At 42.7% G+C, this 15,699-nt stretch overlaps 1 protein-coding gene across 2 annotated transcripts in view; it reads left to right on the forward strand.

The window, feature by feature from the left end:
* Nucleotides 1–15,699, forward strand: part of PCSK5 (proprotein convertase subtilisin/kexin type 5) — a 429,617-nt gene that overhangs the window by 306,317 nt on the left and 107,601 nt on the right. For both annotated transcript variants that reach the window (XM_060237482.1, XM_060237481.1), the window contains exons 13-16: nt 205–341; nt 10,033–10,176; nt 11,362–11,464; nt 13,416–13,609. In XM_060237482.1, the coding sequence (XP_060093465.1) occupies nt 205–341; nt 10,033–10,176; nt 11,362–11,464; nt 13,416–13,609 (578 nt within the window). The remainder of the gene's footprint in view (nt 1–204; nt 342–10,032; nt 10,177–11,361; nt 11,465–13,415; nt 13,610–15,699) is intronic.

A 15,699-nucleotide genomic window follows, 5' to 3' on the forward strand; every position in this document is an offset into this window, starting at 1 on the left:
GGATAGTACTCTAGGGCTTTGGAAAGCTTTGGAAGCTTCTACTGTGGCAGGCCTGTACAGGTCCCAGATAGGTGAGTGCACTGCAGATCACTTGAAGAAAAACATTTACAGGTAAGTGCAACTCTTTTCCTGCATGTTACCTTTTTAATTTTGATTTTTATGCATATTGTTATTGCTGCTGCTTCTTTTCTTTTTTAAAAAAAGGTTATTTGACCATTCCATGGAAGGGTTCAAAAACTGGGATTTCATGACTACTCATTGCTGGGGTGAAAAAGCAGCTGGTGACTGGATTTTGGAAATTTATGATACACCATCACAGCTGAGAAACGTCAAGACTCCAGGTATGAATCCTATTATTCTTTCCTTTACAGATTTTATTTAGGTAAAAGATATCTCAGGGAGCAAGGAGGAACATATGGGAGATAACATTCTGTGAAATATGTATAAACATGAACAAAGTTTTAAGTCCAGTAGCTACTTCAAGACTTCCATATAGTGCTAAAATTTCATAATTTTTACAATTAAGAAAAAGCATTCACTATTTATTTATTTATTTATTTATTTATTTATTTATTTATATCTATCTATCTATCTATCTATCTATCTATCTATCTATCTATCTATCTATCTATCTATCTATCTATTCCACCCTCCCCTATCAGGCTCCAGGCAGCTAACAACAGTTAGCAATTAAGAATGATACATTTACACATCACTCTCCAATTTTAATATATGTATTCGCCTCTCATGAGTTTTCCCAGGGAATTAAATCCAAACAAATGTTGACCATGTGAACTTAACTTGTTACCTCAGTTTGGTCTTTGTATCTGTTAAAGCATCGTCATTATGTTAAATGATAACCTTATAGACCAAGCTTGTTATTCCTCTGATAAATATCTTCATTATTTGCATGCTAATTTACTACTCAACCTCTGCCTATATGTATGGACTGGTAAATTCCATTTCATTGTATCTGAAGAAGTGTGCATGAACAAAAATCTCATACAGTGAATACAACTTTATTGGTCGTAAATTTGCCATTGGACTCATACTTTGTTCTTCATACCAACATGGCTACCCACCTGAATGTATAAACATGATCACAGACACTTGAACTGGATATGAAAACAAATAGGCAACAAGTTTAATTAAGCCAAACATCTTGTTTTCCATTCTCTATGAGTTGTGCTTGTCATGTGGCTTTTGAATTTTGCTTCTGTGTTTTTGAGCCATTTTCAAGTGGAGCCTTTTCCTGAATGCCTTCCATAAAGGATGGTAACCAAGGCAAGAATGATGTTTGCTAAATTCTAAATCTAAGTAAAGGTACCAGTTGGCTCACCAGCTGAACCTGGGAAAAGCACTTGATACTATTGCTACCTTCACAAGCAACACTATAGGATCCTGGTGTACACCCAAACAATGCATTTGACATTTTGATATGACAGAGAACCCTCCCTCATTTCTAGGTCAGCCAGTCATCAACACTTCTGTCATTAGAAGTTTTAATTTATTAACCCTCATCCAGCCAAGAATGTACTCACATTCAAGGGATTCTACTGCAGCTTTTACAGATTTTATTGGTGTTATTAAAATATTAATGCTTCTGTACTTCAAAGCTTTAGACAGTCCTCTTGAGGAGTCACATGTGATGTATTAAAGAGCAGAAGGGAAAACTTTAAATCTAGCAATGCCCTACCAGTTCAGAGACACAGAGGAAGAGTGCTAGTCACCTAATGCTGCCCTTTGGTATCCATTTTAAGACAGACACTAAATCATTGTAAAACAGTGCTTCTGGTTCCTAACTATCCAGAACAATCCAGAAGAATGTGATAGTTACTTGTGTAAAGTACTACTCTGCAGGACAGAAGTACCAACATGATCAATCTCTCTTTGTCTGTTTCCAGGCGTAGATCATCTACTAGGATGATCCACTAAAGTGGTTCCTATCCCAAACCTTGTCCTTCACCCTGATTAGTTTGGATCCAGTTTATCCCTCAGTTAACCCATAACAACCTTTTCCATTACCTTGTTGAAAAATTGTAAATTATCTCATGTCCTGTAGTTATGGTTTCTTTAGGGATGGCCAGATAATGGCCAGCACTACTGGCATCACACTCTTCTCCAGTGATGTAGTAACAATATTTGCAGCAAAAAAAAATTAGTGGTCTACAGGTCTTAACCCACTGGCACAGGTTATATTCATGGAAAAGAACTCCAAACCCATGGAAACAATGGCTTGGATCCATACTAGTGTTTTTGTGGGATTTCCATCTTTGTCTTTCATGTCTCCCCAACCCTCTTCTACAGCAGCCACAAATTCATTAGAATGATCAATCAAGGTTTGAAAAGAAAACCTTGTACCAACAATAATATAACTCATGGTATTCTGGAAACTAATTCACGATGTATAGCCATGTTAGTGAAGCAGGGCTGAAATAAAAAGATATTAAGGTAATTGAAAGTCATCAATTAGGCACAAGGGCAAGAAAACAAAAGGTCAAACAGATTTTAAAAGTGCTTGCTAGATGCCTCTGTGAAATAATTTTAGATTGCGAAAGTAAGGAAAGGGAAGTTAGCAGTGTGTCCAGCTTGTAGAAGCGTAGAACTGCAAAGGAGGAAGTTAATCCTTCACCTACCCGCTTTGCCGCAGCTGCCTAAAAGACGAACTAGAAACCTGCTGGAATAAGCGCTAAAATAAGCATTGAGCAAATGTACCTTGGAAAATGTCTCGGAAGCAAGTCAAAGGTGCAAATGTGTTTTTGATGAAGGATATTGCTGCAAGAGTGTTAGCAGCATCAATGCCGTGTATGGAAAGACCCTCCCTGTCTCCTCCTTGTTCCTTTAGTAATATGACGCTTGTAATGATGTATGGGATATGGGGGTGGTCCTTTCCTGTAATTGTTTACTGGAAATGATTGTCTGTGACTATAAAAATGTAGACCTTCCTAAAATCGGGGCTTCCGGATTCGTTTAGACATGAGTCTGATCTGGAGTCCGTATACACGTTAAATAAATGGCTGTTTCTTCCTGATTTCGCCTGTGGCCTCGTTTCTGCCTGACCACCAATGGCTAAGGTTGCTGCTGCATTAGTTTGTAGCAGTGAAATAAAATAGGAAGCCAGTGGCACCTTAAGCATTAATAAAATTTATTCCACCATAAGCTTTCGTGAGTTAGAGCTCACTTCAATAGCTACACGTCAACAGCTATCTCACTTGTTACTCTAAGATGCCACTTGACTTATGTTCTACTCCAAAAATGAATTTGCTCTATCTACTAGAACAGTGCCCCCAACCTTTTTTTTTGCACCAGGGACCAGTTTTGTGGAAGACAATCTTTCCAAGGACCGGTGGGAGTGCTGGGGTTTTTTGCTCCCCCAAGCTGCCCCCGTGCCCATAACCTGTCCCTGCCCTCTATGGGGGTCTTTAAATGAGGAGTAGGCAAAGGTTTCTGCCTCACTCTGCGACCTGGTTGCTAATAGGCCATGGACCGGTACTAGAACATAGCCTGAATATAGATATTATTTTGCACTTGGTTATTCATAGGTAAAATGAATTGTCTACATTGAAAACTACTGAGTGTGATACAGAAATTCTGTGTGTGGATGATATTTGATGATCCTTTGACTCACGGAAATAGCATGATGTTGCAGTCAATCAAGTGATAACCACGTATGAGTGAACATGGGTTTTTTCACTCCATGTCGCCATTATTCCTTGTCACTAAGAAAAAATACTTGTAGATCTTAGGAGACTTTTGAATTTGAACAGAATGCAACAGCAATATCTTCTTCGTGGTCTCTGTGCTTCACACTCATGGGATGAAGCGCCAGTGCCGATCCCCAATCAGTAACTCCAAAGTTTGGGATTTTTCGCTGCCCAACTCTGGTAGGCATGCACAACAGCCCCAGTGTGCATGCCCACCCGGTGGGCGTGAATATCCCGCCAGTTCCTTCTTTACCGCCACGTCAGATAGACTTGTTTTCATCACTCCAGTCAGTAGTTATTTACCTTCTCCAGGCTTCTCTTCATTTTTCTTTGTTCTTCATTCCTGTTACAAAAAATATATATTATTAGAGACTATTAGTTGGTTGTTTCAACCCTTCGGGGGTTTTTCCTCCGCCCTTCTCCCGCCATCTCTGTCGATGGAAAAGTGTTGGGGGATTTTCAAGAGGTGCCTTAAGTGTGGGAGCAAGATCCCTCCTCCGGACGGACATTCTCTTTTTCTGCTGTGCCTTGGGGAAGGTCATCGGGTGGAATCCTGTCATCACTGCTCGAAATTTTCCAAGCAGATGAGAAAAAACCGAGTGACAAGACTTTTGGCGGCTCTGGTAAAATCGGCTCTCACACCACAGATGTCGACATCGGCATCGACCGGCACTTCAATGGCCACCCCGGCATCGAGATCAGTTCCGGTCTCGTCGAGCCAACCGACCCAACCATTCCAAGGAGCCAACCACCCCCACAAGCGTGCGGGCTTGGCATCCCAGTTGGAACCATCGACCCCGGCCAAGAAGGCCAAAGGGGCCTGGTACTCTCGCTCTGCTGAGTAAGCATAAGAAGAAAAAGAAGCGCCAAGACAGGCAGACCCCTTCTCCACCACCGAAGGACCCAGCGATCATTTCGGGGGAGCCTCCGGAGAAAATCCTCACTTCACCGATTTGACCAAAGAGCCCCTCGGGTCCGACGAATGTTCCGCAGACTTCCCTTTCTGGCTCCAACCAGGAGGTTGACCCTATAGAACGGTCAGCAGACACAAAGGAGGGCAGCGATCCTAGCTCGGCATCAAACTTAGAAGTCTCACAGCTGAGGGATCACTCGACACCAATGATGCCCTTGATGCAGCCTGAAAGATTTGGGGAGCCTTCGGACCCTTTTAGATGTCCTCATCATCTGCATAACTGGGACCCGCAACCATGGACTTATCCATTTGGGGGCTATCCCTATCATTCGCCATACCCTTGGTACCCTCCTCAGAACCCAGGCCTCACATCACTCTAGTCTCGGCACACTCTCCACAAGGTCACCGAGGTTCATCAATGCTGATGTTGACCTCGAAGTTGGTCAGGAAGCTGGCACACTCCAGTGATCTCGATGTCAAGAAAATCTCAACTAGTATTGACACCCCAGGATTACCATCAGCTGAGAGCGTATCTTCATTGCCATCGACCTCAGATGACGATGGGGAAGGGCAGTCGGGCCATCAGCTGGAGGGATCGTTCTCAGAATCCAGAATAGCTGAGAATCTTCCAATCTCTCCTTCTGAAGATTTGAAATCCTATGGGGAGCTTATTAAAAGAATGGCACATTCCTTGTCTTTGCCTGTGGTCCATCCTCAACTGGTCATTGATGACACAGTCTTTGACACTGTGCAGAAGGACACTTCAACAGCGGTAGCCCTTCCCATTACTAAGGTCATCTTGCAAGCCATCAAAGATCCTTGGTCCAAGCCTGCCTCAACCCCTATCTCGTCCAAGCGTATGGATCACATGTATAGGATCAGGAACAGGTCGCAGAGTTTCTCTTTAACCATCCACACCCCAACTGTAGTAGTGTCGTCCAAGGCCAAGAAGACCCACGCCTCGCCTCCAGATAAAGAGAGGAAGAGGATTGATACTTTTGGCAGGCACTTTTATTCTGCGGGCACACTTGGAATTAAAATTTCTAATTATTCTGCCTGCATGGCGAGATACCAGTATTCCCTCTGGGAATAGCTCTCACTGCTCCTAGCTTCTCTGCCTGAAGATAAGAGCACGTTGGCCAAAAAGGCCCAGAGGGAGGGAATGCTCCTGGCAAAATAACAGCTGCAGGCTTCAAAACATATGGTGGACACTGCAACTAAGACGCTTATCTCGGCCATTACATTGCGTCGTCATTCTTGGCTTCGGGCCACCGCTCTCCAGTTTGACACAAGATCCTGGGTCAAGGATCTCCCTTTTGAAGCTGAGGGTCTCTTCAGCTCTTCTACGGATGCGGTCCTACAAGAAATGGACAAGAGCATTAAGACGTCTCGTAATCTGGGAGTACTTTCATCTTCCTCTCGCCCTGACAGGTCTCGTCCATGGTCTAAGCAATGGCCGCAGAAGCCCTACCACACTACCACACTAAATCCCCTGAGAGTTCATGGAAGCCGCGTATGGGACAGCATGAAGACCAAGTTTTCTTCTTTCTTTTCTCACGTGGGAAAGTCTAAGGCTGGCTGACTCTACAAAGCATCCTTCCACTCATCAACAAGGGAGATTGGATGGCTACCCTGAACTTGAAGGATGCCTACTTCCACATCAGCATCCTCCCCAGTCACAGGAGATTTCTTCGGTTTGCCATTGGGACGCACCATTTTCAATACCAGGTGCTCCCTTTTGGGCTCTCTATGGCCCCTAGGGTCTTCACAAACACCATGGTTGTTGTGGTGGCTTACCTTCGTCTCCAGAGTATCATCCTTTCCCCCTACATAGACAATTGGTTGGTTGTTGCTGTGTTCGAAGCTTCTCTCAGAGTGCACTAGGACTTCTGGTGAACAAGAAGAAGTCTCACCTGATCCCAGCGCAGAGTTCAGTTTATAGGAGCAATTTTGGACACCAACCAGCACCTAGCATTTCTTCCAGATTCCTGAGCATTGGATATCATCTCCCTGGTTCAACTTCTTCAGGCAGTGAGATACGCTTCTGTTCTGCAGATCCAACGTCTCTTGGGCCTTATGGCGGCCACTACCAATGTTCTGCACTTCGCGAGGCTGAGGATGCGAATCTTTCAGCTCTGGTTCATCAGGCATTACAATTCGATGAGAGACCTCCCATCCAAGATTCTGCAGGTTCCTTCGCTGGTGCTTCGCTCTCTGGATTGGTGGAGGATGAAGTCCAATCTTTGCGGAGGAGCTCCATTTCATCTCTCCCTCCTCTTGCTCATGATAACAACAGATGCATCACTGTGGGGGATGGGGAGTGCACTTCAGAGATCTCTGCATAGGCGGCCCATGGCCCCCACCAGTGGCTCACCATCATATCAGTTTGTTAGAGCTCATGGCAGTCCATCTGGCCTTGAGGTCGTTTCTACCCCTAATCTATGGTCAGACCGTAGCTGTGATGTCGAACAACATGACAGCTGTCAGTTATATAAATCATCAAGGGGGGGACTGTGTCCAGAAGGCTGTGTGCATTGGTGATGCAGCTTTGGGAGACCTGCATAGCTTCTCAGGTCTTCATTGTAGCCAGCCATCTGCCAGAGGAGCTCAATGTTCGAGCGGACTCCCTGAGCAGGGGAGACGTCTCCCATCACAAATGGGATATGAACTGGAGATACCTCGAACCTCTGTTCCGGGAGTGGGGTCATCCCAGAATAGACGTCTTTGCCATGGCGAACAATTGGAAGTGCGAACAATTCTGCTCCAGAGGAGGGACGGACCCAAGGTCCCTAGGGGATGGTCTTCTACTTCCGTAGGCAGGCAAGTTCCTATACCTGTTTCCACCATTGCCTCTTCTCACCAGATTGCTTCAGAAATTGGCCCAGGAGTGTCCGGAGTGCATCCTAGTTGCTCCGTGGTGGCCTTGACAGACTTGGTTTCCTGTCCTCCTAGTCATGGCAAGGGGGTGTCACCGCAAGTTTCAGTCGGAACCAGACCTCCTTTTGGCTCAAGGCGGCTGCCTGTTTCACCACAACATCCCTCACCTCAAATTGACGGCTTGGAGGGTCAGCTTCTAGAATTCTCTGACAGAGTGCAACATGTTATGTTGAACAGTAGAAAGATGTCAGCTCACCGCTCCTATGCGGGAAAGTGGTCTAAGTTCCTGTCCTTTTTGCGGGACAAGGATGTTGATGCACGTTCTGCTGGTCTGGAGTTTGTGTTTGAGTTTTTACTATCCCTTGTTGAAGCTGGACTTAATTGTTCTTCAATTCAAGTATATCCAGCTGCCATCTTGGCTCATCACGACCCTGTGGATGGCGCATTGGTTTTTACACACCAGCATACAAAATGTTTTTTGAAGGGTCTTCTGTGGCTTCACCCGCCATCTAAGGTTCCTCCTCCTGCTTGGGATCTGACAGTCCTTGACCGGCTTTTGAGGCGGCTCTTTGAACCCTTGGCTACCTGCCTGCTGCATCTTCTAGCCTGGAAGACTGCCTTCTTAGTGGCCGTCACTATGGCCAGGAGGGCGTGAGCTAGTGGCTCTGCAGTGTGATGCTCCATACATTTCTTTTCAGGACGATGGGGTATCCTTGGCCCCAGACATCTCGTTCCTCCCTAAGGTGGTGTCTAGTTTCCACCTCAATTTGGAAGTGTTTCTGCCTACTTTTTACCCTTCTCCTTCTGCGGAAGAGAGACATCTGCACGCCTTGGATGTTAAGAGGGCTTTGTTGCTTTTTCTGCATCGCACCAAGCCATTTAGGAAGGATCCCAATTTATTTGTCTCCTGTGTGGCCCATAGGTTGGACTCCAAGATCTCTGCACAGAGGCTTTCTAAGTGGATCACGGAAGCCATTAAATTCTGCTACCTTTTGGCTAAGCGTCCCTTACCAGGGCCTCTCAATGAGCATTCCACTAGGGCTATGGCCATGTCCATAGCGTTTCTGAAGGGTGCTTCCTTGGCAGACATCTGCTTGGCTGCAACCTGGGCATCTCCTCATGTCTTCATACTACATTATACCCTGGATGTCCGGAAGTGTTGCAGTGCACAGCTGGGTACCCTGGTCCTTCAAGCCGCTACTTCTGCATAACCGCCAGCTCCCTCCTCCAAGCCTAGCTTGCTAATCTCCCATGAGTGTGAAGCACAGAGAACACGAAGAAGATAAACAGGTTTCCTACCTGTTACTGATGATCTTTGAGTGGTCATCTGTGCATTCACACTATCCGCCCTCCTTCCCCTCTGCTGCCAGTCATTGTACTCTTGATAGGTGGTGACGGGAAGAAACTGGCAGGATATTCATGCCCACTGGGTGGGCATGCGCACTGGGGCTGTCGCGCATGCCTACTGGGTTCGGGCAGCGAAAAATCCCAGACTTTGGAGTTACCAATTGGCGATCGGCGCTGGCACTTCATCCCATGAGTGTGAATGCACAGATGACCACTCAAAGATCATCAGTTACAGGTAGGAAACCTGCTTTTCCTCACCCTTGACATAGTAAGGATGTAACAGCATAGGGCAGGGGTGTCAAATTTATGACCCGCAGGCCACGCCTGGCCAGCCAAGGGCTTTAATCAGGCCTGTGGCTTTTTTATCCCCCTCCTCCCCCTCCTATCACCCTTTGAAGCTCTGACACTTATCAAAGTTACCAGCTCCTTCTGCCTTGACTTTGCCGGCTTCAGCAGGAAGCTCTTCTAAGTTTACAAAGCTGCAGAATGTAGAATGGATTTCCCATTAAGGTCTCTGCGCCCAGATTGACAGTAATCTATCTAGGCCCAGAGACCTTAATGGAAGATCCATTCCGTGTTTTCTTTGCAACTTTTCTCTGTGCTACACTGTATTTCAGTGGAATGGAGTTCAAGCCATTTCGCTTTCCAGCACAGGCATGGCCAGTTGAAGCTGTTTCTTCCAGCAGTTGTCTCCTTGCAAATAAAGGGTTGATGCTTTGAGCCAGGTTGTCTCTGCTGAATGGACCTGAGAACTGGTGCCTAGTGAGTTCTCTAACCTGGGTACCCACAGTCAAAGGGGGGGGGGATATTACACTGGAGAGCCATTGTCAATCTGAGTAGACTCAAAGAATGGGGAGCTTGCAATGCCCAGCCATTTCATTTTTCTAGGCTCAGAACATTTTGTATTTGTAAAGTTTATATTTCTAGTTTCTGCTGTGATCCTTGTGCTTTTTCTTGATGCTTTATTTTAAAAATTGCATTGTAAAATCCCACTCTTCCCCCACCTTTCCATTTTAAACAAAATATTGCAAGAGTTTTAAGCATGTTTGTATTGGGGGGGGGGTGTATAATTGTGTTTGTCAGTATCCTCACAGTACATCTTTCAGTTTATTGATGGTACAATTGGAACAGAAAATGGAGACAGGTACAGTATTTGGCACACATCATTTTCCCAATATGTCTCTCTTATAGGTAAATTGAAAGAATGGTCTTTAGTACTTTATGGGACATCCACTCAACCTTACTCCCAAAGAAATGATTTTCCAAAAGCTGAAAGGGTACGCTCAAGTGCAATTGAAGATCCAACAGAAGATTATGGGACAGATGATTATGCAGGTAACAATGAACAATATTTTCCAAGATATTCACCAATGTAATTCTATTGAACATTTGATCCCATATTGATTTGTTGGGTACTATCTTCAAGGCAGAAAAGGGACCAATACAGACACAGATCATGGAAGTCTATATCATATATTCACATTTTTTAAACTTCTCACCTTAAAAGTCACACACACTATAGAGCCCAAATAAACAATTGGGTCTAGACTAAATTTTTCAATGGCAAAATGTAACTCCTCCCTCTTCCCTCCTCCTGCACTACTAATCTCCAGAAAATGTTCATAGGTGTGCACTTAAGAAACCCTAGGTATCTAGTGGGCTTTCCTATACCAGATCATTTAATTCCTAGCCAGAACTACACTTCAGTAAAGCTGCAGGGTCATTCTGGGCACAGTAGACAAGTAAATACTATTAGATAATCTCTGCTTCCATTCTGAGCTTTTTATTAAATCAAAATTATTGCATTTTAACATAAATCCACAAAACATTATACCATCCATCCATCACTGTTATGTAGATAATTAAAGGAGAGGAATTAAATGAGTCTATAAAAGTTTCTTTTTCCAAAAGATAACAAGTCATAGGCAGGGTTTCCCATCTGAGAACAAAGTCTCGATCAGTACAACATCCCATATTTATAGGCTTTTAAAACCATCTCCTAACAATAGCTAGCTGCAAGGGTGCATATTCTTGGCTAATTTATTAAACCATACCTTTATATAGCATATAAAGTTATCTCTACTTATAATATCTTCTTCAAGTATATTAAAATGTTAGTTTATTCTTGCTACTTTTTAATCTTAAAGTCTATTTAGTCGTTACAAGTTTTTCATACATATGAATATCTTTTGGTCTTCAACCAGTACTCACATCCTTGAACTTCATTTCTGTGAAGTTAGACATTTTTGTGTCCTGGCCTCAACAAATTTTTTCTATTAAAAATGGGTTAGACAGCTTCTAATCTACACAAGGCCATATAATTTTGTTACTACTTTGTCTTATTACTGCTGGTCATAACTATTTTGTTCTCCCTTCTTAGCATGCTTCCCTGAGAGGCCAGGTTTGCTCTGTTTATGTGTGCAGCAACCTCCATGATCTCTCTATTTAAGTCCAGCAACTGTTCCCCTATATTTCTGGCCATATCTGTGACACAGTGTTGTTGTTTCCCTGTAATAAAAGGTCCATGTAATGCAGAGTGCAGTAAGGTAGGATGTGGTGGGCCTGGACCAGACCATTGCAATGACTGTCTACACTACTACTACAAATCTAAAAACAACACAAGGTAAGAAGAACATACTTATATAATAATTAACCATTCACCCACCACATTCATTGTAATACACCTTTCTTCTTTAACTTAATAAAGTTTATTAAAGCTGGGTTGCATTACTGATTCATGAGACTGTTACTAAGCATTAAAATTTGTAATATTAGTCCATTTTAATGTATTGAACAAAGTTACAGTGAGCAGCTATTAGCACTGAAAAGCTGAGTTACATGAACATTTAATATTAGAGGCATGATACCAGATACATTTTTTTTTAGAATGCAGTGTTAGGACAGGGTGATTGAGAACAAAAAAACAGCAGAAAGGATGCTTAATTCCACACCCACCACTTCTCTGCTCCAGATCACACACATCCATGTTTGTCGCTCTTCTGGGATTTCAAAAGTGTGCACCCTCTCATATGTGTACCTGATTCCACATTAGTATGGAAGCTGCTTGAAGGAGAAAGTTGGAACAAAGAAATGAGAACTAAATTTCCCCACCTTCCCCCCTCCCACACAATTTTTTATTCACAGTTTCTTATTTTAAAAGCATTGGGCTAAAACTAAAAGGAAAAGGTGAAGGAGAGGGGGATATAAAGGCTTCCAATTTTCTCTACAACAAATATAATTTTGCTTACAAAATTTTCATTGCTTATAATTACAAACACAAAATCTCTCTCTTTTCATTCCCCTTAGGCATATTTCTTAGTCAGAGAAACCACAAATCATCAAGCCATCCTTATTTCTTTTCATGCAAAAAGTCAACGAGGGGGTTCCAGTCTCTAATAAATGATGTAATTGTCTTTTCCCTAACCAGTACTGTAAATTTAGCCATAGCTGCATTGTCCAACAGCTTCTCCAACCATTCTTCTACTGTAGGTATTGCCAGACATTTCCATTTCTGTGTGTATGTCATTCTCGCTGCCATAGACATATATAAAAACAAAGCTCCACGACTTTTTTTCAGCTGATTGTCCATTAAACCTAACAATAAACTATATCTTAGTCTTTAAAATCTTTTGCATTAAATAATGTATTTGTATCCAAAAGCTTTTAGCCTTTTTTTTTTTTTTTGCAATACCATAAGTTGTGGCTTTTTTTCAATTTGGATCTATTGGACCCTCCTCAAATTTAAGGATTCCTGAAAAATCCTGGATCCCAGTACCGGTAAAGAATTTGGATCTGGGATTTTTCATAAATCCAAAATTTGGGCTGGGGGGAGGGAATAGACCAAGAAAAAAAAGAACTAAAAAAAAAAACACAGCGGTGGCAAAGCTGCAAAAAACCCCCACAAAAAACACCAGCTTAGCAGCAGGATCACATTGTTCCTACCACTCAGTTGTTTTGGGGGCTTTCTTCTGCAGAAGAAAACCGAATACAGTTGAGCAATGGGAACAATTTGCTTCTACCACTCAGATGTTTTTGCGGCTTTGCCAGTCTTCCCAGTAATTCCCAAATATATCCAAGATTTTTTCAGGAACTTTTGTTTTGTTTTCCAGAAAATCCTGAATACATACGGGATACCAAAAGATACCCAAAAATATTAATAAGGTATTTTGGGAAGTATATTTTTGGCTTGGATGCACCACTATTTTCATACACTATGGATGATCTACATACTAGTATGTCACAAAATAAAGGAGACAGTAGGTTTTGAAGAGTCACCTTATGTGTCACTGTGCTTGATGTTATGTGGGTATGAATTCTGGGAGTTAATGAGCTAGAAACTGTTGTTAACTATTTCATATACATGTTTATATTGCACTTATAGGAGGCTAAAAAAAGGTGTACTGGGAATGTAGGCAGAAAACCAAGAGGGGCCTTGTTTCCACTTCTCTAACAGTAGTTAGTATTTTCATCAATAACACTACAGTTGGAAAGCTGCTGTTTTAACAGGTTCAATCAGTTTTTCTTTTACAAAACACACTCTTAATTATTGCTGTGCCTTTTTTTTTGCAATGCAGAATCTGTGTTCCCAATTGTCCAACTGGCCACTACAGTGCAGATAAGAAGCGTTGCAAAAAGTGTTCCGCCAACTGTGAAACATGTTTTGGAGGTCACAATGACCAGTGCAATACTTGCAAACCTGGTTACTATATCCATGAAGAAACCAGAAACTGCATTTCCAGCTGCCCAGATGGATTTTACCTGGATAATAGTCAGTATTTTAAAATTATTTAATATGTTTAAACACCTGCCAGTAAGAAATATTCATGCCAATAAGGACTAGATACCTTTGCATAATGTGAAACAAGAAAAACATGGATTTCCAGAGAGATTTGTTGTTTCTACTTCAGGCACCATGTGCAAATTTGATTCAGCAAAAAAATGGATTTAAATCTTTTCTAGTTAAGGCTCTAATTAACTTTCCAGGTGACTACTGAAAACTTACAATTTCAAGCTTAGATGGCTTTTAAAAGAAATGGGTATCAATTTCATTGATGGTTGAATGAGATTGCCATGTTCAGAGGCAACATAACTCCAATTGCCAGTTACTGGAAGGAAACAAAAGCAAAGCAACACTTTGGCCATCCTGAGCATTTGGTTGGTCATTGTGGAAAACAGAATGCTGGACTAGATGGACTGTTGGTTTGATCTAGTAGGGTTCTTTTTTTGTTGTTCAAATGAAACATTAATGGCCTTTTCCCAAAATATGAACTGCAACAAAAAATGGTATTGCACCAGCTACTTATTTTGCAAATGCTTGCAAAAGCAATTGGATTTATACCCCATCCTTGATTCAAGAGTATCAGAGCAGCTTACAGTTTCCTTCCCTTCCTCTTCCCACAACAGACACCCTGTAAGGTAGGCAAGGCTGAGAGAGCTCTGAGACAACAGCTTTTGAGAGAACAGCTCTGAGAGAACTTGTGGCTGACCCAAGGTCACACCAAGCAAGCTGCATTTGGAGGAGTGGAGAAACAAACCTTCATCTCCCAGATTAGAGTCTACTCTTAACCGCTACACCAAACTGGCTTTACTAAGAGTAAAAATGTCACATAATAAGAACCTTCAGTAGCAATGCATAGGAGATGAGGCCAAAATAATAATTTATTAAGTCTATAGATTTAAATGTTTTAAACTGTACCACTAATTGCTTCAAATAGTTGCTTGAGCATTTTTTTAAAAAAAAATCCAACTAGCAATGTATTGCCACAGAACAAAAATAATCCCGCCATGTAAAATGTATTTTATTGCCCTTAAGTCTTCTCCCCTTGCCCCTTGGTAGCCCATACCATTAGCTGCTGTCATCTTTCCAGCCCTCTCAACTATCCAACAAACAAGAGGATAAGTTCTTTGCAATGTTCAGAAACACTGTACCATGAATACAGTGAAGAAAGAGACTACTGTTCTTTACCAGCAACATGGAAGGATTCCATAAATTGCATTAGCAGCCCTATTTTCTTTTTTAAAAGAAAGGAAAGCTAAATCTAAGGAAGATTGTCCAGAGCTGACAGCAGATGGATAATAGCAAAGTATTCAATTCATTTATGATTGATGTGGGTTGCAGTTCTTCTGGAATAATACTTTTGCCATCACCTCCTGAGGCTCTGACCTCTCAAGCTGAGGCAACAGACACTACAACTCCTCCATAACTATGCCCTAGCTATGACTTTATCTTCTTTTGCAGCCCTTCTGTTTCCAGCCATCTGGATCTGTGTCTGGTTTATAGCCCAACAGTTCTCTGTCATAACCTACCTCAAAAATTTACTTTGTCTGCTAGCAGCTGGATTATCATCACTTAGGGTTGCCAAGTCCAATTCAAGAAATATCTGGGGACTTTGGGGGTGGAGCCAGGAGACTTTGGGGGTGGAGCCAGGAGACATTAGGGGTGGAGCCAAGATCAAGGCTGTGACAAGCATAATTGAACTCCAAAGGGAGTTCTGGCCATCACATTGAAAGGGACGGCACACCTTTTCAATTCCTTCCTTCCATAGGAAATCATGAAGGATAGGGGCACCTTCTTTTGGGGCTCACAGAATTGGACCCCCTGGTCCAATCTTTTTGAAACTTGGGGGGGTATTTTGGGGAGAGGCACTAGATGCTATACTGAAGATTTGGTGCATCTACTCCAAAAAACAGCCCCCCCAGAGCCCCAGATACCCGCGGATCAATTCTCCATGATTTTCTATGGGAATAAATCTCCATAGGGAATAACAGAGTTCCCAGAAGACATTTCCCTCCCCTCCTCCCGCTTTCTGACGACCCTGAAGGGGGGGGGAGGGCCTCCAAACCGGGGAATCCCCTGCC

The sequence above is a fragment of the Heteronotia binoei genome, chromosome 4 (genome assembly GCF_032191835.1).
Source record: "Heteronotia binoei isolate CCM8104 ecotype False Entrance Well chromosome 4, APGP_CSIRO_Hbin_v1, whole genome shotgun sequence".
In the NCBI taxonomy this organism is placed as follows: domain Eukaryota; kingdom Metazoa; phylum Chordata; class Lepidosauria; order Squamata; family Gekkonidae; genus Heteronotia; species Heteronotia binoei.